We start from the raw sequence: 24,357 nt of genomic DNA on the forward strand, positions 1-24,357 counted from the left end.
GTGGAAAATAATTCGGGGCAGGCTACTTTAGGCCGCTGCAAGCAATAGCCGACGAATGACTACACCAATTTGTGCGATTCCGAATAGAAACCAAACGCAGTAGCTATCGCGCGACGATCCTGAACCTGTTTTGCGAAATTTTGAATGAGAGGCGTCAAAGGCAAACAAATTTAGTGAATTTTTAGCTTACCAACAGTTGCCGAGGATTTGACAAGATTGAACTTCGCACTGGTCTTTTGCCGCGGGGACTCTGATTTTGTGACTTGCGTGCTTTCATCCTCGCTCTCCTCGTCATCAACGTCTCGGACGTGCCTATGCAATTTCGGTCCGTCTTGCGTTGATCTAGAACGTTGCCGGGGTAAGCATAATGGTTATCTGCACCGCGAATATTTCAATATCCTAGTCCCTTACCTTCTTTTGCGCCTGACAGGTTGTTGGCATCCTTGGAAACACCTAGTGCTGTTATTGGAGGCGTCGCAAATCATGACTTGGCACTAAAACGGAGTCGAATTCCACTTATATGGCGGTTGCCATATCGTGCACTCTAAGTGCATGTGTGCAAGGTGTGTTCACGAGATCTCTACCATATATCTAAATCAGGCTATCAGAACTTTCCGTTGACACTTGTTTATTCCACACCCATTTTAATCAGTGAAAACGAGTTGAAGCAACCTATCCTTATAGGTATGAAGATATAACTCCAACGCAGCTGGTATATTTCACTCGTTTTCACCCATTAGAATGCATATGAAAGCAAAAGTACCAAAAGAGATGGCTGAAATGGGGGGGCTTGGTGCTCAAGTCGTAGAAGAAGTAATGCCGTAAATTTCTACACAAGAACAAGTTGCAATAACGATTTCCAAGTAAGGGAAAAAGGATGTATTCGTGGCTTAGTTTTGCTTGAAAATTGAGAACTGTCAAGCAGATGTGAAAGTAGTATACAATCCTTCAAGTAGGTTTTGCCTACGTGTGCTATCTGCGGAAGTGAATATGTTTTTTAATATACTTAATTCGACTCGACTGCAAATCTATACCAACTCTACACACTTTGGATTTTGTAATGTGGCATTATAGTTTTGGGACAAATTTACATCGCTTTCGTGAGAGGAATTGTGATCACAATTGGATAAAAATAACACCCTTATCACGGTACCGGATTATATTTTCGAAAATGGCACTTATTGCAGCATCACTAGTGATTTTACGTTAGTCGTCCGGAGACACCGTGTAATTCCAAATAATGGTGCTTCTATTGCGTATGAAAGTAGTATAGTAGATCGGTCGTGAGCGGCTATTGGCTCTTATGTGGGTGCGGCGGTGATTCGCCTGGAAACTCGTGGTGGTGACTCGCCTTTTCAGACCCCCCTCTCGGCGGTGATTCGCCATGTGTTCTTATGGGTGCGGTGGTGATTCGCCTTTTCGGGTATAGGCCGCGGTCGTGATTCGCCGTGAAAACTCGTGGTCGTGACTCGCCTTTTTTGCTATAGGCTGTGGTGGTGATTCGCCTGTCATGTATTCTTACGCGGTCTCTGGTGATTCATCATGTGTTCTTATGGGTGCGGTCGTGATTCGCCCTTTCGGGTATAGGCATCTCTCGCATATCGTATTGAAAACTCGGGGTCGTGACTCGCCTTTTTTGCTATAGGCGGTGGCGGTGATTCGCCTGTCGTGTATTCTTACGGGATCTGTGGTGATTCGCCATGTGTTCTTATGGATGCGGTCGTGATTCGCACTTTCAGGTATCTCTCGCGTGAGTAGTTATATAGATCGGTCGCGAACGGCTATTGTGGCTTATGGGCGGGGTGGTGACTCGTATTGAAAACCCGGGGTGGTGACTCGTACTTTCAGACCCCCCTTGTGGTGGTGAGTCGTAATGGGTTCTTATGGACGCGGTGGTGAGTCGTACTTTTGGGTATAGGCTGCGGCGGTGACTCGTATTGAAAACTCGTGGTCGTGATTCGTACTTTCGGGTATAGGCTGCGGCGGTGACTCGTATTGAAATACTCGTGTTGGTAAGTCGTAATTTCAGGTATAGACTGTGGCAGTGATTCACCTGTCGTGTATTCTTACGGGATCTGTGGTGACTCACCATGTGTTCTTATGGGCGTGGCGGTGATTCGTACTTTCAGGCATCTCTCGACCGGTGACCCTTTTCGGTATATGCATCACTCAACCGGTGTTGAATATGTATCAAGTAAATAGTCATGTGAATGAATCTTTGTTAATGTGTATATCGTGAAAACTCGTGGTCGTGACTCGCCTTTTTTACTATAGGTGGTGACGGTGATTCGCCTGTCGTGTATTCTTACGGGATCTGTGGTGACTCGCCATGTGTTCTTATGGGTGCGGTCGCATGCGGCTATTGTGTCTTATGGGTGCGGCCGTGAATCGCCCTTTCGGTATAGGCATCTCTCGCACGTCGTACTTTCGCATGTCGTGCTTTCGCGTATAGGTTGTGTTGGTGATTCGCCATGTGTTCTTATGGGCGTGGCGGTGATTCGTACTTTCGAGTATAGGCATCTCTCACGCGGTGTTGAATATGTACGAGTCACCAACAATAACCGCACAAACGGAAACGTGGCTTGCAAGAGGATTAAGCAGCGCGTGCGACCTATATGTCGAATGACCTGCGCGCTGAATTGTTTCCGTGCAGTCGTGTGCTACTATCGATTAGACCAGTCAGTGTGAAATAGTTTGCTAAATCTAGGAAGCAGTCGCATGATGTTACTTTAGTAATTAGTTTACCACAGAGCCGGCGTAGCCGGTGATTCGAATACCGACAAATTTTCACTTATTTCTGACCCAACCCTAATCCTCTGTGAAGTTGACGCTTTTTCAAAAAGGTGTGAAATAATTGTAAAATCCTAATCCGAAACCGATTATTTCGACTTTGGCGTAGTGCGCATTGAAATAGGATTGACAAACATGACTAGCAACTTTCAACCCAGTCATATTTAGAGATTATACGCACATTGATTCGAAACAAGTAATGAAACATTACAACTCTATTCGCGACCTGTCTTTACGTTTGTCAAAGAGAGTTTCAGAAATATTATCACTATAACATCTCAACATTTTAACATCTTAACACCAACAAAAGAGTAAAATACAAAAACCTTGTCAAGTCAATCCGTTTGTAACTCACCGAACCAAAGCAAAAAGTGTCCATACGAAAAGTAGACAAGACTACGCAAGTAATCACTACAACCCACAAACATATCAAGTTCGGTTTTAGGCATATACCACCAACTCGTCTTTTTTGTTCAACTGTAAAAGTCATTACTATGCCGCAAGACCAAGAAATTACTATGCGGTATATTTTGTAAGACAAAAGTAATTACTTCTCGGTGTCGGCGACTTGAGATTAACATAATATATTTGAGTATACGACATTTGAAAGTATGACCATCGTAGTTTTTTACAATCGAACGCAGGTGTTATATCGAAAATTATCGTGATGTAAACATAAGGATTGTCACATCGATTTAACATATGAGATTTTGTAATGGTCTATCATGACTTGATTATTAAATTATTCGCGTTAATTAGACCCTGCGTTGTGGTAAATGTTATGACAGCAACAAACTTTTCAGTACCATTGTTATTAACATATTGAGTTGTAAACTATGTGTGTCTAAAATGTTCTCGATTGGAAAATTATTCAGCCTTGGTACAAACCACGCAGCGTATTGTGGATATCAGGAAATATTTTACAAATGTAATTGTCTCCACTAACCAAGACTAAAGATGAAACAACAATTTCCTTTGTTGAACAATAACCGGTACAATACTTTATCATCGTAATCAGCAGTGAGAATTGAAACACTTTCACACATTATCCGGTGTCAAGATATCACGCTAGGTGAATTGACATACCGCCGTTTGATTAATACCTAATCCATTCGCACCATTTCACATACTTTGATCATTACAAAAGTAAATTGGAATATGTTTGCTAGATGCATTCAATTCAGTTAGAAATATATGGTACACAACAATCGTAATATCAAGGAAGTACTTGCTTCGCTGTAATTCACTTAACGTGTTTTGCATTGTTGTTCATTTGTAGTATTGATTGTTTTTGAACCCCCAAATAATAATTCCCGACACGAAACCAAACCGCTGAAAGTCGTTACCATAACAAAGAAACAATTTGTACGATGTTTGTCAAATGCATCCTATAGTTAGGTGTACTAGAATTATTTGTGTAACACATACACCGACAATGCAGCCGAAAATTTTTCCGTTATCATTCGCTAAAGTAGATGTAATCATAGTCACTAAAAGACGGTACTTGCATGTGATTGAATCCCTAGCAACTCACTAAACCGAACTCCAAATAAATTTTACTCACTCGACGGATATGAAACAGCGTCGCTTAATCGATCTATATCGTTTTTCTAAATGCAAATCATATCCACCCAGCAGAAAACAATTTTCACTCGCTTGATAATGAAACCGAAGTCTCCATTTGATATTATATTTTTGGTCAAATACTTTGCAATGAACACATTTGAGTGGTTGAGCTTTACATCATCAAGCTGTCATCTGTAAATCAAGATTACATCCAACTTGTAACTGTATCGTTTAACTACCGGGTTGCATCAGTTTGCTATTTTTGTCATTTAGCGACTGCTGAACATACCAAACGATACACATTCACTTACGAAATACTGTGTTGATCGTAACTTCCATCATCGTGATAATCGAAGTACATTTGTTTCGAGTTCAAAACAACCGACTACTTTTCTATGACATGATAAATTTTTGAAAAGTTATGCTTAGAAGATTGGCGCATCTCGCGAAAAAATAATATACCACTCATATTGATACTGTTACTCCATTGACCGGTATTTTCAAACGAGTCGATTTTCAACCGAGCAAAATATATTACTTGAGTTGTCCCGCTTACTATATTTAAATGTAAACTCACCCGTCTTTCAGCAACAAAGACATGGATAAAAAGTACACAAGCAAACACAACAAGTTTTACTTTTGTTGGACACCAATTATTATTCCACGCATCTCATTTCATACTAAGTGTATATGAAAGATATTAATGGCACACGAAAATATTCGATATTCCATGCTACGAACATACGCAATGATTGGTGACGCTTTCACACTATTTCGATTTAGTGTAACAAAAACAACAACAACAATTTTCACTCTCTTGACTTATGAAAACAACAGACGAACCTTCATTCAATATTTTGTTTTTGTCAACTAGTTACTTTTTCATGAGACCCCCACAACTCTTACAGAAGTACGAAAGATATTTACATCACACAAAGTAATCAACTTTACTCGATATTCTCACATTACGAAACTAAAGAATGGTTGGTTTGACTCTACAAACTGTTTCGTTACCTCAAGAACTTTATTGTCTGAAGGGTTGTTCATGTGTCTTAAGAACCAAATAGTTCAACACAGCACTACTACCAACAGAAACATCAGAGTTGTTTACACAAAAGTTTGTATGTGTACAGTATGCGAATATCATGTGTAAGTCCAGCACAATTGTAGTATCCATCCGGGTTTAGTTAACACAATTTACGACACCGAGGTCGCCTCATCTTTCGCAAGACAACAAACCAACCAAGGTTTCAGGATATGTCCATGTCATAGCAATAAATCAGCTACTCCAACAACAGAGTACATATGTTTTCTAGTTACGGTGCTTACATCTTACACACAAATCAATCTACTTTGCTAACAAAAAGTGCTGAGTCATCAAGTGATTGCCCTAGCAACGAAACAGCTAAACGTACTATCATACAAAATGGCCGTTATAGTCACCAACGGTACATGGTACAAGTAACAAATCTCGAGAATCCAGTTATTGAAAAAACGTGAAAGTGTTTCTCCTGCGCCAAGTCGTTATGTTGACGAAAGCGTATATTGTAATATCATGATCGATTTGCATTCGTTGGTCACAAAATGTCACTACTCTAAATAATTATTTTTCACTCAAACACAAACGCATACTTGTCACCATTCGTTTTCATCAAGCACGAGTTCACGAAACCTACTTACTACGACATGAATTGTTATTTTTATGTTGTGTAAATAGGTAATAATTCATTTTAGTAACACTATATCAACATCATCGAGTTGTGTGAATAGATTTACATGTGGTCTTGTGGTTTTAATCGAAGTACACAGCACGGTCTAATGTAGAGTCATCTCTATTGTACAGCAACTCGGTAATCGAAATGCATGCATTAAAATTTAAACAGCGATCTTGTTTCATCACACGAAAAATATGTTCACTATCGCGATACTCTGCACAAGACGTGTAAATCCTTTTCACGCTCGTAATAGTATCCCAACCGCTACCGGCGACAACGTTTAACAACACCAACGCCACTAAACATACGATACCTACCCAAGTAAAATTTCCATTTTCACCTGGAGGTCAGCCGTTACCTGAGTAAAAATACCATTATTCTTTGGAGATTTATCGTTTAATCAGAGTAACAAAACATTTTCACTTGGGGGTCTATCGTTTCCAAGAGTAACAAACCCCCTTTCCTTTGGAAATCTATTTTTCCCTGGATAACAAACCTTTTTCACTTGCAAATATATTTTTCCCCCGGGTAACAAACCTTTTTCGCTTGGAAATATATTTTTTCCTTGAGCAACAGACCATTTTTACTTGGAAATATATTTTTTCCCTGAGCAACAAACCATTTTCACTTGGAAATATATTTTTTCCCTGAGCAACAAACCATTTTCACTCGGCGGGTCGTCGTTTACCTGAGTAAAAATATCATTTTCCTTTGGAGATCTGGCGTTTACCCATTGTAACAATACATTTTCACTTGGAAATCTGTCGTTTACCTGAGTACCAATACCGTTTTCACTTGGAAATCTATCTTTTCCTGGGTAACAATACCATTTTCGTTTTGAAAACTGACCACCACACCGGCCAATTTGATATTTTTTGTATATTGTTACAACAGACAGTGACAAAATATACACCAACAACAACTCCGATACATTTGTGTAAATGCATACTCACTTGTTCTGGTGCATCCCATCAAAATTGACGGTTAGCCACACACACACACACAATAACAATGCGCTATTTCGATATGACTGCGATGTCCGGGTTCGTGCTTTAGATTTTCCAGAATCAATCCGTCTAAAGTTGTAATCCCCCGACTTTGTTAAATGGTTGATACACGGATAACAATCTTCGGAAAATGTGGGAATGCATGCTACCCATCGTGCTAACGATTCCAGGTTACTTGTAAATAATTTTCTTGCTCACCCTATACAGATTATAGGTACAGGGATATGTAGCGGTAATCGGTTTGGTCAATACATATCGCCCCATTTAGTATGGAATTACAAACCCAATACAGGTCAGTCCATAACCGGATCCGGATATTCAATGCAAAGCGATAAAGCAGAACCAATGACCAAATGTAATTGAACATGTAGATTCACAACCCTTGATTTTTTTTTCGTGAAAAATGACAATACATATCGAATATATTTTACGATTGTTCAACCCTACCAAGTATTCACGTAAATGTGGTTTATGACATTACATACAATGTGTCGGTGTACAAATGTTGGGTGTTTATGCACACATCGGTATGACCTATAGACAACATCATCATACCCTCCAGGACTTCGTTATTGCATCGCGAGTTCAATAAAATCAATTTTGTATATTCAATCGGCGGCATAGACGACGGAAGGCTTGAAGATCCAATGTAAAATTCAGACAAACAAACGGGTATATTTGTCCATCTTGGTTATTCACTCAACTACCATTGGTGCTCTCGATACAGCGAACGGTACAGTATGCAACACATATCATTAGAGTGATATATCCACAGGCAAATATGGGGCCTGGCCACAATAATTGTATCGAGATTTAACCCAGATTACTATCCGTTCACTGATTCACTCGATGGTTTTAGCAACTAGTAACAACACAAGATAGACACGACTGGAATTACTAATATTCATAATGTTTATGATAAGTGTCGTTACCGATCGTTCACTAAGTCGATATGAATATTCGAAAAATCGGATATCACTACTCTCAACACCAGTGATTCGGTTTAAGTTTGAAATCGATTTGATAATGTAATCCAAGGTGTGTTTCTGTGGGATCTGCTAACCTTTACGAGGGAGTGCTGTCTCTTTGACACATGAAACAATTATTATCAACCACACCTTGCGTGCATCGATTTGTCGGCATCGTACAATTATTGTGGCCAGGCCCCATATTTACCTGTGGATATATCACTCTAATGATATGTGTTGCATACTGTACCGTTCGCTGTATCGAGAGCACCAATGGTATAGTTGAGTGAATAACCAAGATGGACAAATATACCCGTTTGTTTGTCTGAATTTTACATTGGATCTTCAAGCCTTCCGTCGTCTATGCCGCCGATTGAATATACAAAATTGATTTTATTGAACTCGCGATGCAATAACGAAGTCCTGGAGGGTATGATGATGTTGTCTATAGGTCATACCGATGTGTGCATAAACACCCAACATTTGTACACCGACACATTGTATGTAATGTCATAAACCACATTTACGTGAATACTTGGTAGGGTTGAACAATCGTAAAATATATTCGATATGTATTGTCATTTTTCACGAAAAAAAAAATCAAGGGTTGTGAATCTACATGTTCAATTACATTTGGTCATTGGTTCTGCATTATCGCTTTGCATTGAATATCCGGATCCGGTTATGGACTGACCTGTATTGGGTTTGTAATTCCATAATAAATGGGGCGATATGTATTGACCAAACCGATTACCGCTACATATCCCTGTACCTATAATCTGTATAGGGTGAGCAAGAAAATTATTTACAAGTAACCTGGAATCGTTAGCACGATGGGTAGCATGCATTCCCACATTTTCCGAAGATTGTTATCCGTGTATCAACCAGTTAACAAAGTCGGGGATTACAACTTTAGACGGATTGATTCTGGAAAATCTAAAGCACGAACCCGGACATCGCAGTCATATCGAAATAGCGCATTGTTATTGTGTGTGTGTGTGTGTGGCTAACCGTCAATTTTGATGGGATGCACCAGAACAAGTGAGTATGCATTTACACAAATGTATCGGAGTTGTTGTTGGTGTATATTTTGTCACTGTCTGTTGTAACAATATACAAAAAATATCAAATTGGCCGGTGTGGTGGTCAGTTTTCAAAACGAAAATGGTATTGTTACCCAGGAAAAGATAGATTTCCAAGTGAAAACGGTATTGGTACTCAGGTAAACGACAGATTTCCAAGTGAAAATGTATTGTTACAATGGGTAAACGCCAGATCTCCAAAGGAAAATGATATTTTTACTCAGGTAAACGACGACCCGCCGAGTGAAAATGGTTTGTTGCTCAGGGAAAAAATATATTTCCAAGTGAAAATGGTTTGTTGCTCAGGGAAAAAATATATTTCCAAGTAAAAATGGTCTGTTGCTCAAGGAAAAAATATATTTCCAAGCGAAAAAGGTTTGTTACCCGGGGGAAAAATATATTTGCAAGTGAAAAAGGTTTGTTATCCAGGGAAAAATAGATTTCCAAAGGAAAGGGGGTTTGTTACTCTTGGAAACGATAGACCCCCAAGTGAAAATGTTTTGTTACTCTGATTAAACGATAAATCTCCAAAGAATAATGGTATTTTTACTCAGGTAACGGCTGACCTCCAGGTGAAAATGGAAATTTTACTTGGGTAGGTATCGTATGTTTAGTGTCGTTGGTGTTGTTAAACGTTGTCGCCGGTAGCCGTTGGGATACTATTACGAGCGTGAAAAGGATTTACACGTCTTGTGCAGAGTATCGCGATAGTGAACATATTTTTCGTGTGATGAAACAAGATCGCTGTTTAAATTTTAATGCATGCATTTCGATTACCGAGTTGCTGTACAATAGAGATGACTCTTCATTAGACCGTGCTGTGTACTTCGATTAAAACCACAAGACCACATGTAAATCTATTCACACAACTCGATGATGTTGATATAGTGTTACTAAAATGAATTATTACCTATTTACACAACATAAAAATAACAATTCATGTCGTAGTAGGTTTCGTGAACTCGTGCTTGATGAAAACGAATGGTGACAAGTATGCGTTTGTGTTTGAGTGAAAAATAATTATTTAGAGTAGTGACATTTTGTGACCAACGAATGCAAACGATCATGATATTACAATATACGCTTTCGTCAACATAACGACTTGGCGCAGGAGAAACACTTTCACGTTTTTTCAATAACTGGATTCTCGAGATTTGTTACTTGTACCATGTACCGTTGGTGACTATAACGGCCATTTTGTATGATAGTACGTTTAGCTGTTTTGTTGCTAGGGCAATCACTTGATGACTCAGCACTTTTTGTTAGCAAAGTAGATTGATTTGTGTGTAAGATGTAAGCACCGTAACTAGAAAACATATGTACTCTGTTGTTGGAGTAGCTGATTTATTGCTATGACATGGACATATCCTGAAACCTTGGTTGGTTTGTTGTGTTACGAAAGATGAGGCGACCTCGGTGTCGTAAATTGTGTTAACTAAACCCGGATGGATACCACAATTGTGCTGGACTTACACATGATATTCGCATACTGTACACATACAAACTTTTGTGTAAACAACTCTGATGTTTCTGTTGGTAGTAGTGCTGTGTTGAACTATTTGGTTCTTAAGACACATGAACAACCATTCAGACAATAAAGTTCTTGAGGTAACGAAACAGTTTGTAGAGTCAAACCAACCATTCTTTAGTTTCGTAATGTGAGAATATCGAGTAAAGTTGATTACTTTGTGTGATGTAAATATCTTTCGTACTTCTGTAAGAGTTGTGGGGGTCTCATGAAAAAGTAACTAGTTGACAAAAACAAAATATTGAATGAAGGTTCGTCTGTTGTTTTCATAAGTCAAGAGAGTGAAAATTGTTGTTGTTGTTTTTGTTACACTAAATCGAAATAGTGTGAAAGCGTCACCAATCATTGCGTATGTTCGTAGCATGGAATATCGAATATTTTCGTGTGCCATGAATATCTTTCATATACACTTAGTATGAAATGAGATGCGTGGAATAATAATTGGTGTCCAACAAAAGTAAAACTTGTTGTGTTTGCTTGTGTACTTTTTATCCATGTCTTTGTTGCTGAAAGACGGGTGAGTTTACATTTAAATATAGTAAGCGGGACAACTCAAGTAATATATTTTGCTCGGTTGAAAATCGACTCGTTTGAAAATACCGGTCAATGGAGTAACAGTATCAATATGAGTGGTATATTATTTTTTCGCGAGATGCGCCAATCTTCTAAGCATAACTTTTCAAAAATTTATCATGTCATAGAAAAGTAGTCGGTTGTTTTGAAATCGAAACAAATGTACTTCGATTATCACGATGATGGAAGTTACGATCAACACAGTATTTCGTAAGTGAATGTGTATCGTTTGGTATGTTCAGCAGTCGCTAAATGACAAAAATAGCAAACTGATGCAACCCGGTAGTTAAACGATACAGTTACAAGTTGGATGTAATCTTGATTTACAGATGACAGCTTGATGATGTAAAGCTCAACCACTCAAATGTGTTCATTGCAAAGTATTTGACCAAAAATAAAATATCAAATGGAGACTTCGGTTTCATTATCAAGCGAGTGAAAATTGTTTTCTGCTGGGTGGATATGATTTGCATTTAGAAAAACGATATAGATCGATTAAGCGACGCTGTTTCATATCCGTCGAGTGAGTAAAATTTATTTGGAGTTCGGTTTAGTGAGTTGCTAGGGATTCAATCACATGCAAGTACCGTCTTTTAGTGACTATGATTACATCTACTTTAGCGAATGATAACGGAAAAATTTTCGGCTGCATTGTCGGTGTATGTGTTACACAAATAACTCTAGTACACCTAACTATAGGATGCATTTGACAAACATCGTACAAATTGTTTCTTTGTTATGGTAACGACTTTCAGCGGTTTGGTTTCATGTCGGGAATTATTATTTGGGGGTTCAAAAACAATCAATACTACAAATGAACAACAATGCAAAACACGTTAAGTGAATTACAGCGTAGCAAGTACTTCCTTGATATTACGATTGTTGGGTACCATATATTTCTAACTGAATTGAATGCATCTAGCAAACATATTCCAATTTACTTTTGTAATGATCAAAGTATGTGAAATGGTGCGAATGGATTAGGTATTAATCAAACGGCGGTATGTCAATTCACCTAGCGTGATATCTTGATACCGGATAATGTGTGAAAGTGTTTCAATTCTCACTGCCGATTACGATGATAAAGTATTGTACCGGTTATTGTTCAACAAGGGAAATTGTTGTTTCATCTTTAGTCTTGGTTAGTGGAGACAATTACATTTGTAAAATATTTCCTGATATCCACAATACGCTGCGTGGTTTGTACCAAGGCTGAGTAATTTTCCAATCGAGAACATTTTAGACACACATAGTTTACAACTCAATATGTTAATAACAATGGTACTGGAAAGTTGGTTGCTGTCATAACATTTACCACAACGCAGGGTCTAATTAACGCGAATAATTTAATAATCAAGTCATGATAGACCATTACAAAATCTCATATGTTAAATCGATGTGACAATCCTTATGTTTACATCACGATAATTTTCGATATAACACCTGCGTTCGATTGTAAAAAACTACGATGGTCATACTTTCAAATGTCGTATACTCAAATATATTATGTTAATCTCAAGTCGCCGACACCGAGAAGTAATTACTTTTGTCTTACAAAATATACCGCATAGTAATTTCTTGGTCTTGCGGCATAGTAATGACTTTTACAGTTGAACAAAAAAGACGAGTTGGTGGTATATGCCTAAAACCGAACTTGATATGTTTGTGGGTTGTAGTGATTACTTGCGTAGTCTTGTCTACTTTTCGTATGGACACTTTTTGCTTTGGTTCGGTGAGTTACAAACGGATTGACTTGACAAGGTTTTTGTATTTTACTCTTTTGTTGGTGTTAAGATGTTAAAATGTTGAGATGTTATAGTGATAATATTTCTGAAACTCTCTTTGACAAACGTAAAGACAGGTCGCGAATAGAGTTGTAATGTTTCATTACTTGTTTCGAATCAATGTGCGTATAATCTCTAAATATGACTGGGTTGAAAGTTGCTAGTCATGTTTGTCAATCCTATTTCAATGCGCACTACGCCAAAGTCGAAATAATCGGTTTCGGATTAGGATTTTACAATTATTTCACACCTTTTTGAAAAAGCGTCAACTTCACAGAGGATTAGGGTTGGGTCAGAAATAAGTGAAAATTTGTCGGTATTCGAATCACCGGCTACGCCGGCTCTGTGGTAAACTAATTACTAAAGTAACACCATGCGACTGCTTCCTAGATTTAGCAAACTATTTCACACTGACTGGTCTAATCGATAGTAGCACACGACTGCACGGAAACAATTCAGCGCGCAGGTCATTCGACATATAGGTCGCACGCGCTGCTTAATCCTCTTGCAAGCCACGTTTCCGTTTGTGCGGTTATTGTTGGTGACTCGTACATATTCAAGACCGCGTGAGAGATGCCTATACTCGAAAGTACGAATCACCGCCACGCCCATAAGAACACATGGCGAATCACCAACACAACCTATACGCGAAAGCACGACATGCGAAAGTACGACGTGCGAGAGATGCCTATACCGAAAGGGCGATTCACGGCCGCACCCATAAGACACAATAGCCGCATGCGACCGCACCCATAAGAACACATGGCGAGTCACCACAGATCCCGTAAGAATACACGACAGGCGAATCACCGTCACCACCTATAGTAAAAAAGGCGAGTCACGACCACGAGTTTTCACGATATACACATTAACAAAGATTCATTCACATGACTATTTACTTGATACATATTCAACACCGGTTGAGTGATGCATATACCGAAAAGGGTCACCGGTCGAGAGATGCCTGAAAGTACGAATCACCGCCACGCCCATAAGAACACATGGTGAGTCACCACAGATCCCGTAAGAATACACGACAGGTGAATCACTGCCACAGTCTATACCTGAAATTACGACTTACCAACACGAGTATTTCAATACGAGTCACCGCCGCAGCCTATACCCGAAAGTACGAATCACGACCACGAGTTTTCAATACGAGTCACCGCCGCAGCCTATACCCAAAAGTACGACTCACCACCGCGTCCATAAGAACCCATTACGACTCACCACCACAAGGGGGGTCTGAAAGTACGAGTCACCACCCCGGGTTTTCAATACGAGTCACCACCCCGCCCATAAGCCACAATAGCCGTTCGCGACCGATCTATATAACTACTCACGCGAGAGATACCTGAAAGTGCGAATCACGACCGCATCCATAAGAACACATGGCGAATCACCACAGATCCCGTAAGAATACACGACAGGCGAATCACCGCCACCGCCTATAGCAAAAAAGGCGAGTCACGACCCCGAGTTTTCAATACGATATGCGAGAGATGCCTATACCCGAAAGGGCGAATCACGACCGCACCCATAAGAACACATGGTGAATCACCAGAGACCGCGTAAGAATACATGACAGGCGAATCACCACCACAGCCTATAGCAAAAAAGGCGAGTCACGACCACGAGTTTTCACGGCGAATCACGACCGCGGCCTATACCCGAAAAGGCGAATCACCACCGCACCCATAAGAACACATGGCGAATCACCGCCGAGAGGGGGGTCTGAAAAGGCGAGTCACCACCACGAGTTTCCAGGCGAATCACCGCCGCACCCATAAGAGCCAATAGCCGCTCACGACCGATCTACTATACTACTTACGAACGCTGACTATTTCCATCACGTCCACGATAATGTGAGTTCACGAACTTGGCGAGAACGTAAGGCAATGTCGAAATCAAATACGCAGGCTCTGTCACCCATCAGATAGGCTTCTATTTTGAAAGCAATACCGAATCTGCTCGCTAACACAGAGTAATTTCAATTCTTTGTGCCGTATACCTCAATGAAAATCTCTGCATTTTCTCGGTCATTGAGTAAGTTGGCTTCGAACTCGAATGCTTGCATACTGATCATCTCCTCCATGTCTGACGGTGCGCTGTGTCGGATGAGAGTGGGGTCGAGAAAACAGCTGAAAGGAACATTTAATTACTAGTTTGAAATGCTATGACGGCGTCTTGTATAACGTACATACAATATATCTACAAAATAGAAACAGAAAATGGAAAAGAGACGAGCCTTGAAAGATTTGCAGAGAATATCGCGACTGAAGATATATCTAACCATTTTCTCTTTACTGAGCGATTAACCTAATGCGTATAGCAATGAAGAATAAGCCTATGAGTTATTTTCTTCAATAGAAGCATGCAAGCTAGGTCGCGTTTCGCTGTAACTGCTACGCCCTCATAGGTCTCGACAAGCAGTTCGACTACGTCGAATAGGATTGTATTGTATTACGGTTTTTAATACAGAATAAATTTCAAGAGCCATCTGTTCGTCAACGGCAATGAAGTTTGAGACCCGAAAAATCATGACGAGCTACGACACACACGTAATATCTGTAGTTTCTGCCGACATCTATCTTGGAAAACAATTGCTGAAAGTATGTGTGACATATCGAATCAATCAATTTATTTTGAATGGTCTTTGAAGTACCCGTTGCTACTGTCGCTGCGTAGGGATGCGCGAACAAAATGGTATTCACCGCAATCGAAGCCGTGTAATCAATTAAAACCAAATACGCCCTCTCTGTGACAGACTTGGACAACTAGAACATTTTCAGCTTTTCCGAATTAGATTAGAATTAGAGCTACTCAGTTATTTACAAATTAGATTAGAATTAGAATTAATGGATTCGCAAGAACTTGGCAATTGAATGAAATCGTGAATTAGAATTAGCGCTACATAGTTTTTTTTTCCAAATTAGATTAGAATTAGAATTAATGAATTCGCAAGTACTTGGAAATTGAATGACATTGTGAATGGGAAATGAATACAGCAAAAATCACATTGTATCGAATCATATGGCATTCCCATAACCATGAGAATGGCGTCTACACACTAAGCTTGGCTTGTTTTTTACCATACCATGAGTCACCGCAATCGCCGCCGGCGATCTGATTCGAGAATTTGGAAATACGCGAATTAAAGCATTTTGAATTAATAAAATTGATTTCAGTTTCAAATTATTATTATTGTTGTTCTTAAAAATAAGCAATTCGCTTGTGCACAACAACCCTATTCCACACTAGCTGAAACGGCTACGGCGATGGCGACAGCATCCCATCGGTTGAGAGTCTGCTGGAATCTATGAGCATTAAGCATATATTGCCTCGACGTGCAATGGCCCAGACACTGCCAAGACAGAGACGCTTGGAAAACGGCCTAGAGGGCGTATCCACAAGATCAATCTTTAGGACGAGATAGTCTTTCAGCTAGTAACATGTCTGGCCAGCAGTGGCGGCTCGTCCTATAGGGCAACTGGGGCATTGCCCCACCTAAAATTCAGTTCAATAACAATTCTTCACCATTTATAGACGCACACCAATCTATATATACCGAAATCACAGCAAAAATCGTATTCTTCTTGTCCTTTCGCTTGTAAATGCCCATATATAGCGAAGTCTCTGCGAAAATCGAATTCTCTTCTGTGTTTTCGCTTTGCGAATGCCTAGCCGGGGCATGCCCCGGTAGCGCTCAAAACAAGCTTTCACTGTCTATTCTCTCAAAGCCGCGCACAATAAAGAAACGGTGATTTACTCTCTCCTATTCATAAAATTACCGAGCAACCGGGGCACAATAGCTCCGTGCCCCTAAGGTGTGATGTAACAATCGTATCTAGAGCTGAACTGGGTTACCGTCATATGCGTTTAGTCGACCTTTGCTGGTATAGGTCGATTTTGATGGTGTTTCACACCATGAAAACTCTTGAAACTTGGTATGTCATGTCGTGATAGTGGTATTTAACACTGCCCCAAGTTTCAGGGTTTCTACTTAAAGTTTAGGGTAGTAATTCCGTTTCCGAAGTTGAGTGTGTGCTGATCCGTCATGTATCGCAAACATATTTTACTCAAAAGCCGGTATTGGTATCCATTGATTTTGACGATGTTCAATACTGAGATCGGTTATGACATTTGGCACGGTTAGTCTTAATGTTAGTATCGGACGCTGTGCCAAGTTTTAAGTTTGTCACTGAACTGTGTTAGTGGTAATTTCGTTTCCTAATTCGAGTGAGATCTGACTCGTCATTTATCGCTAACAGATTATACGCAAAGCCGGTATTGGTCTCTATTGATTTAACGATGCTCCTTACCTAGATCCGTCATAAGCTTTTGCACGGTATGTCTTGATTTTAGTATCGAACGCTGTGTCAAATCTCAAGGTTGACACTCAGTGATAAGGGCAGTAATTTCGTTATCAAGGTCGAGTATAGCAGAGATGTGGTCCGATCTGACACTTTAGCCTACAACGCATTGCGGATTTCACGCAAAAGCCGGTGTATGTGCGGTAACGTTAACTAAGATGATGATATCATTCTCAGTTTGCATTCAAATATTTACTTTGATATTATATTCTCCAGTGTCAATTTCACCGTGATATTGTGGCCTTCAAGCCATTTGCTTACAACCCCCTGTCAAGCGCGATAGCTATTTCGTTTTCGATGGCGATTAACAGCTGATCACTTGATCAGCCTATTCCTCAGTAAATTTTACGCAAAATTCGGTGTTGGTCTGTTCGCATTAATTTTAACAGTGCACCATACCGAAAAGGGCCATGAGGCCACTTCTCGATGATGTCATGTAACAGTGTACTAAGTTTATGGCTTTCATCCACGTATTTATTCGGTAGTATATTTTTCCAAGGCGATTTCGCAGCAGACCTATAGACAGTAATAAAGCCGTATGTGTCGTGTTACAGTCTCCAGTTTCAAGGCCAAAATCTTCTATGCTGTACCGAGACCGAATTTCCGAGGCTGCTATTCTTAGTTCTTCAGAATGGTGTTTTGGATTCAATATGACAGGCCCAATCTATGAGGTAACAATTGCGTATCGATCTCTCGAGTTATGGTCATTTCTATTTCTGCAGATAATTAGTCAGGTCTAGTGCGAACATGAACCGTGTTGAATCTTTGTTCCGTACGCCGTTTACGCAGTTACCACACTTCAAGTTACAGCTCACCGGCGGACCTCTCGTGGCACATACGTTAAAATCACTGTTGCCGGGAAATTCATGTTACCGTACCATCATTAAGTTACTTGTTTACGTTGGTAAACGCCATTGTGACGTCATCTTGATAAAAAAATCGCTTGCATCCCTTGCCCCACCACCCGATATTGTCACGAGCCGCCACTGCTGGCCAGCCCAAATATCGATTCATTAGTCGTTGGAAAGCGTTGTAGGGTATCGTGCTCAGCTCATAGTTGTAAATAAAATGAAGTATATGATCATGGTCTTTCTTGTTGTATTTGTACTACTTTAGTAAAACATTACTTCTTTTGCGGTAACCATGAGCCTAGCCCTTCTTAGTCAGCACGGCGTTGTACTAACGTGAAGTTTCAAAAACTAGAATGTTTTTCGCCGATTAAAAGCTACTATGCTAGCAGGTTATTTTTAATAGTCACTATGACTACTATGACTGCACGTTGTAAGTAAGACGATGGTGGCTTGACCGTGGACTTCCCTGCATGAGAGAGGGAGATTCTTGCTGCAAAATGTCTCGGACAAGTTTATTGCATAGTGAATAATTCTAGCTGTGCCACAATATGTTTGCATATGTTTAATGGTTATATGTTAGTCATTTATACGTCACTGTGGCATCTAATTTTCGAAGTAAATTGGTAATATAGTTGGAGTGGGCGTTGGAGTCGGAGACGGAATTCTCTTAAGAAAATAGTCGGAGTCAGAGCCGGAGTCGGAACGTTTAAAGACTCAGAAGTCGGAGTTGGAGTCGGTGGTAGGATTTACCGACTCCATAGCCTTGTGTACAGGTCACATACCCGTCTTCGATAAACGTGTACGTCAATGTCGCAGCTCCAGATGAGGTAATAGAACTGGCCGTGCATTGTTCAGTGAAGAAAACGAGTCCAGATTGTCCTCGGCCGACGGCTCCAAGAGAAAAGTACATTCGATCATTCGCGCTAACTTGCAGCGGATAATCCGCTGGAGCGACTGCAGTCTGTATTAGGAATTAACAGTTAATTGTCAGTATATGTAACGAAGTCCATAAGTGTCTATTGGTCGTACGCAGCACCAGACTTTTGAAATCAATAACAATGTAATATGTACCCCTAGCGACTGGCTTTTCACAAATAAAATTGTTGATTTATTGTTAAAACATGTTACTCCAGAATTGAACAGTCTATTCATAATGAAATGAGCCCGAATATTTTCGGCTGACACTCGTCAGGGGTAATCGTCAGCAACTAGTAGAGAATTGGAAAGAACACTGTATATCAACAATCGTATCACAAAATATGACGTCACCAGCATGAAATTTCGTGAATGAGAGAGCGTTCAATATACTATTTTTAGGTGGTACACGAACTCCTTTTGTTGACTCCTTTTGTTTGTCGATTTTTATCAAAATACACCAACCAAAACTCTGTCAACAAAAGGAGTTCGTGTACCACCTAACAATAGTACATTGAACGCTCTCTCGTTAACGAAATTTCATGATGGTGACGTCATAGTTTGTGATACCATTGTTGATATACAGTGTTCTTTCCAATTCTCTACTAGTTGCTGACGATTACCCCTGACGAGTGTCAGCCGAAAATATTGGGGTTCATTTCATAATGAATGTACTGTTCAATTGTATATTGAAGTTCTGTACCAGTCAAGAAGTTATTCCAGAAGGAAATATAGGCCTATGCTTGGCAACATTGGAAAACTTGTTTTGGTGACTAGTTTTGAGCAAGCCCGTACGCTGTCTTATGTAACCTTCATAGAAATCTTTGTCGCTGTCTTACCGAGAAGCTTCCCGAGTAGTAAAATTCAAAATAGAATAAATATTCGCCCATCCCGTCAATCGTAATGTCACTTGGAAAGAACTCGGAATCCAGCGGTAGTTCAGGGACGAACGACGCGTTCACTGTGCTAGATGTCAGCATCGAACACGTGACAGGGAAATGCTTCCATTCTCCACGAGTTATGATCGAGGAGGCTCGTTCTTCTTCGTGCCAAATCCACATATGGGCGTGGTAGCGCAGCAGGTAGGAATTCGACTAAACGTAGATGCTGAGTAAAGCCTACTTAGTACAGCACCAGATAGACATATTTTACGGCTCATTGTCTATTGACTTTGTCATTTTTTATTTTATCGCAAGCTCGTGTTGTTTTGAATTTTTGAAGTTTTTAATAAAGTAACTTGAGCTTAACAACCGCTAATGCAATCGTCATACCCACTCGGTCACGCCACATTGCTGTCTCGTGAAGCGCAAAACATGATTCGGTCCGTTGAGCGTAGACTGACAGCTTGCTTGCGAAAAATATTCCTCGTTCGTTCCGACCACAACAGTTCTGTTTGAAGCGCATGAAGGCAGAGATATTTGCATTTCGGAACCATCACACGTGATGTCAGTCGGTGCTACAAACGATCGTAGATTATCAATGCAGATACTCGTAAACACAGGGGTTATTTACCCTTCTTACCGCAAACCCTTAAACTTTTTTGGGTGCATGGTTGCGTGAACCCCGCGAACCACGAGCTTAGGGGTGCTTATGACTAAATTAGGTTATCAATATTACTTTCATCTTGTCCTAATCACGGCCTTATTGCTTTGCACTCTTAGCTGATGCCTAGAAAGCTTGGTGATGACTACAAAAAGTCATCACATTCGCATATGGTTTTATTTAAAACAAACGGTGTTTTAAACAAAGGCATTTATAAAAAAAATTGTTTTCTTTTCAAGTTTTTAAATTATGTCATAATTGTGTATATACTTTCCGAAAACATGAGCGTACGGGCAATTACCACCCGATATTGCCGATGTAGATCAAAATGGGATGGTTGGAACCCTCGAAATAGTCGGTTCAACAGCAATAGTACAGATATTTTGTCGTAGAAGCTATATTTACACTATATCTTCAATTGTCATCGTCAATCCACTATGACGTTACAATTGAATATTCGTGACGTCATGGTCTGAAAAATGAAAATAAAAAATATAAAACATGTTTTAAACGAAGGCCTTGTTTCAAACATGTTTCTTTTGAATTGCTTTTTGTTTTAAATGCAACACTACTTTCGCCTATATGCAATTATATTAGTGGCTGTATCGTAGGCTACGTGTAACTATATTGTGACCTGTGGTGAACACTGAAAATGAGACAAACTAAGAACATACCGGCAGGTCTTATAAATAAGTACGTCGCCCTTTTCAAATTTTACTTCCAACGTTGGCTTTGCATGGTCCTATTAAAACAATACCGCGTACCCCAAAGGTTTCACGGACCCCAGGTATTGAACTCTGCGTTAATATGTCTGTCAATGAATATCATCCAGTATGTTACGGCCAATTGACTGACTATGAGCAAGCTTGGAATCTAAAATCCGACAATTTGCTCTACTTAATAGGCCTATAAGTGGGGATGGGCAATGTCGAGCAGTCAAGTAATCGCATAATTATGGGTTTTATTATATTTATCCGTTCAAGACACACAATGTACTGTTCAATGTGATACGCAAGACACGGTGGGATGTAATAAACCAGGCCTGGCCAACCCGTGGCCCGCGAGAAGGTTTTGAGTGGCCCGCGAGATAATTTCCGAAATTTCTAATATCATAAAAAATGGATTGCACAGATTTTGAGCTTGCAAGGCCAACCAAAAATTTGATTAGTCTGGTCGCAATACTTGAGATGTGATGACTAAAATATCAGTTCCGACGCATTGACAGATCGATCAGCCATTCACATATTGGTACATCCTCGTACACCACAATAAAGCAGAATAATTTGCAATGGATTTATCAAAGGTCAAAATTTTCTACAAGCTTAGCGCAATATGTTGTCACTCGATTTCTTGTTTTTAATATTGTTGCCCTTTTGTGAAAATGTAAGAACACCCAATGTATCAGATTGAGTCTAACTATATTCGCGATTACGAGACAAAGTGTCGTTCAACATAAGCGACCTTAAATTGCGTTTGCGCTCGCAGTAAGACCGTCCACCGTGAAACCTAGGCACGAAATGATTGACGCATGTTGGTCACAGCTTTCGATATCGATATGTCAATGCGCCGAATAGCCCAGTCCTCGCAAACTTAGCCCAGCGATATACACCAGGCCCTCAATATAGTCAAGTGACAATATTATTGACCTATTAACTTCAAAAAATTTTCGCGCTTCGCGCGAATAGTGGCCCGCGCAAAAGTTCATCAATCGAATGTGGCCCTTTGGTCGAAAAGGTTGGCCAGCCCTGTAATAAACTGAAGGAGGATGTCGGATCGTTCAAGTAGCCTTTAGGCTACGGTCCTCTATCCAACATCCACTTCATTGCAATGTCCGGTATACCAGTGTTCGATTTTCACTTTTTGTTGTGCTTTCCCATGCTATTTTCATTTTGTTGCAATGTCGTCTCGATGAAAGTGCGTCTCTTGGTAGCGTAGGCCGGTGTTGAGGTGAATCGAGTCAGACTTGAGTTGAGTTCTCGAGTCACTTTGCAAAATATACTTGACGGGATTCGAGACACTTTGCAAAATTTACTTGATTTGACTCGAGACACTGTGCAAAATTTACTGACTTGACTTGACTCGAGTCACTTTGCAAATTTTTCTTCACTTGACTCGATTCGGCGTCTTGAAAATATGGATGTGTAGGTGGATTGTGCATTGCATCATATCATTTTTTCGACTTTTTGAGGTTTCATATTCTATCATCTACTTGTCGGCCTAGTGAGCAATAGAATGTTCCATTGAAGGTGCGATTAACACAATATTCGTCACTCGCTTTATAATTAATATAGTGAATCAGTCTGTACTTAAATCATATTGAAAAATGCAATGGCTCGAATAATTCCCTGAACTTCAAAAACTCGACATGGCTTTGTGGCTTGACTCGTGACTTGACTTGACTCGAGTCATCTTCAAAGATAGAGTGACTTGAATTTTCTCGAGCCAAAATGTGTGACTTGATTCCAACACTGCTGTAGGCCTATACGTCGGATACTCTGATACCATCAGTCATTGTTTCAAGGCTTTTACGGTGGCAAGAAAGTAACGAAGATACGATTCTCCTTGATTAATATAACTCTTGGTGAAATGGGGCGAATTATTTTGTTTCTAGAAGAAATTGTTTCACACGATTCGTCTCGAATTTATTCTGACTGGAATATTCGAATTATTGTGTCCAGCCCTATACTTACGAACACATGTTCTCATGTTTTCCATAAGATCATAACATCCAAGTGAGCAGTCGCATGTCCGCGCTCCACCTTGTGGTAAGCAAATGTCATTGCACCCTCCGTTGTCAATTTCACACAGACTCGAAATACCTTAAACAACCCGAGCATGATAGTGTTAGGTCGGGAAGCGGAAGATACACAATACTAAACTCACTCGCCACCTTCACCGTGAAACAAACTTGGTTGCCCGATTTTCTAAAATTCGAACAAGATAATAACAATTAAACTCAGTGTTGTTCGATGAAAGAACAGTATTAAACTATATGCTGTTTGGTATAGATAAGGGCAGTAACGAAGTACGTCTACTTTGTCGGAATACTCAAGTAGGATTTACCTACCTTCACTACTTACTCAAGTCCTCATGGTTGTAGGCTACTTGTACGTCTACTTCATAGTTTTATAGGCAAAACTTATATGCTTTATAGGCCAAGCGTACTTCCATTTTTGCGTACTTGGAAATCACAACAACTGGACTAGAAAGTTACAACGTTACGTCTGTCCCTAGTCGAGTACCAACGATGTCAATTGTCTACTTTGACGATATCTGGTTTGATTGGGGGTCATAGCATAGGACAACGTGCTATCATATACCTCCAAATCAGTTGAAACATATTGGTATTGCTTTGCTATTAGTGTCTATATCTGATAATAATTACTGTAGAATAGTTGAAAATCATCATCATCATCGATATCAGTGATTCAGTGTATCGACGACAGACTTGAAACTAACCAACCAACCGACCAATTTACCCGAGAGAGTCCAGAGCATAATAACAGATGATGTGCTGCCCTGCCTGACTGGGGTCGGGATTCCACGTCATGTTAGATGCGTATGACCAGGTGGCGCTCATGTAGATCGGGACCGATATTTCCACGCCAACGGGACCTAAAACTACGAATTGGATGATTCTGAAAAAGATTTAAAAAATGCCAG

General features: G+C 40.0%; 1 protein-coding gene across 2 annotated transcripts; it reads right to left on the reverse strand.

Moving 5' to 3' along the window:
* LOC145452587 (oncoprotein-induced transcript 3 protein-like) lies at positions 1–24,310 on the reverse strand. 2 transcript variants are annotated; one of them, XM_080330778.1, is made up of 10 exons: positions 24,174–24,310; positions 23,578–23,618; positions 23,385–23,513; positions 20,424–20,608; positions 19,992–20,246; positions 19,020–19,198; positions 15,025–15,154; positions 412–494; positions 191–342; positions 1–125 (listed from the first exon to the last, which is right to left on the reverse strand). In XM_080330778.1, exons 1-10 carry the CDS (start codon positions 24,272–24,274, stop codon positions 28–30), a joined length of 1,353 nt encoding a protein of 450 aa, XP_080186904.1. In that variant the 5' UTR covers positions 24,275–24,310; the 3' UTR covers positions 1–27. The 2 variants fall into 2 exon arrangements, with proteins under 2 accessions (XP_080186904.1, XP_080186905.1); XM_080330779.1 differs by lacking the exon at positions 1–125 and having other exon boundaries at positions 213–325; positions 404–494.
* Positions 24,311–24,357: the final 47 nt, after the last annotated feature.

The sequence above is a fragment of the Botryllus schlosseri genome, chromosome 12 (genome assembly GCF_051294905.1).
Source record: "Botryllus schlosseri isolate E-star chromosome 12, Bs_hap1, whole genome shotgun sequence".
Classification (NCBI taxonomy): Eukaryota; Metazoa; Chordata; class Ascidiacea; order Stolidobranchia; family Styelidae; genus Botryllus; species Botryllus schlosseri.

Excerpts from the sequence above, each read along its gene's own strand:
- LOC145452587 (XM_080330778.1), bottom strand. The coding sequence starts at position 24,274 with ATGAGCGCCACCTGGTCATACGCATCTAACATGACGTGGAATCCCGAC. Across the intron at positions 20,609-23,384 it reads AAACATGAGAACATGTGTTC|CACCGACTGACATCACGTGT; the intron begins GTAAGTATAGGG and ends GATCGTTTGTAG. Across the intron at positions 19,199-19,991 it reads ACTACTCGGGAAGCTTCTCG|ACTGCAGTCGCTCCAGCGGA; the intron begins GTAAGACAGCGA and ends TTCCTAATACAG.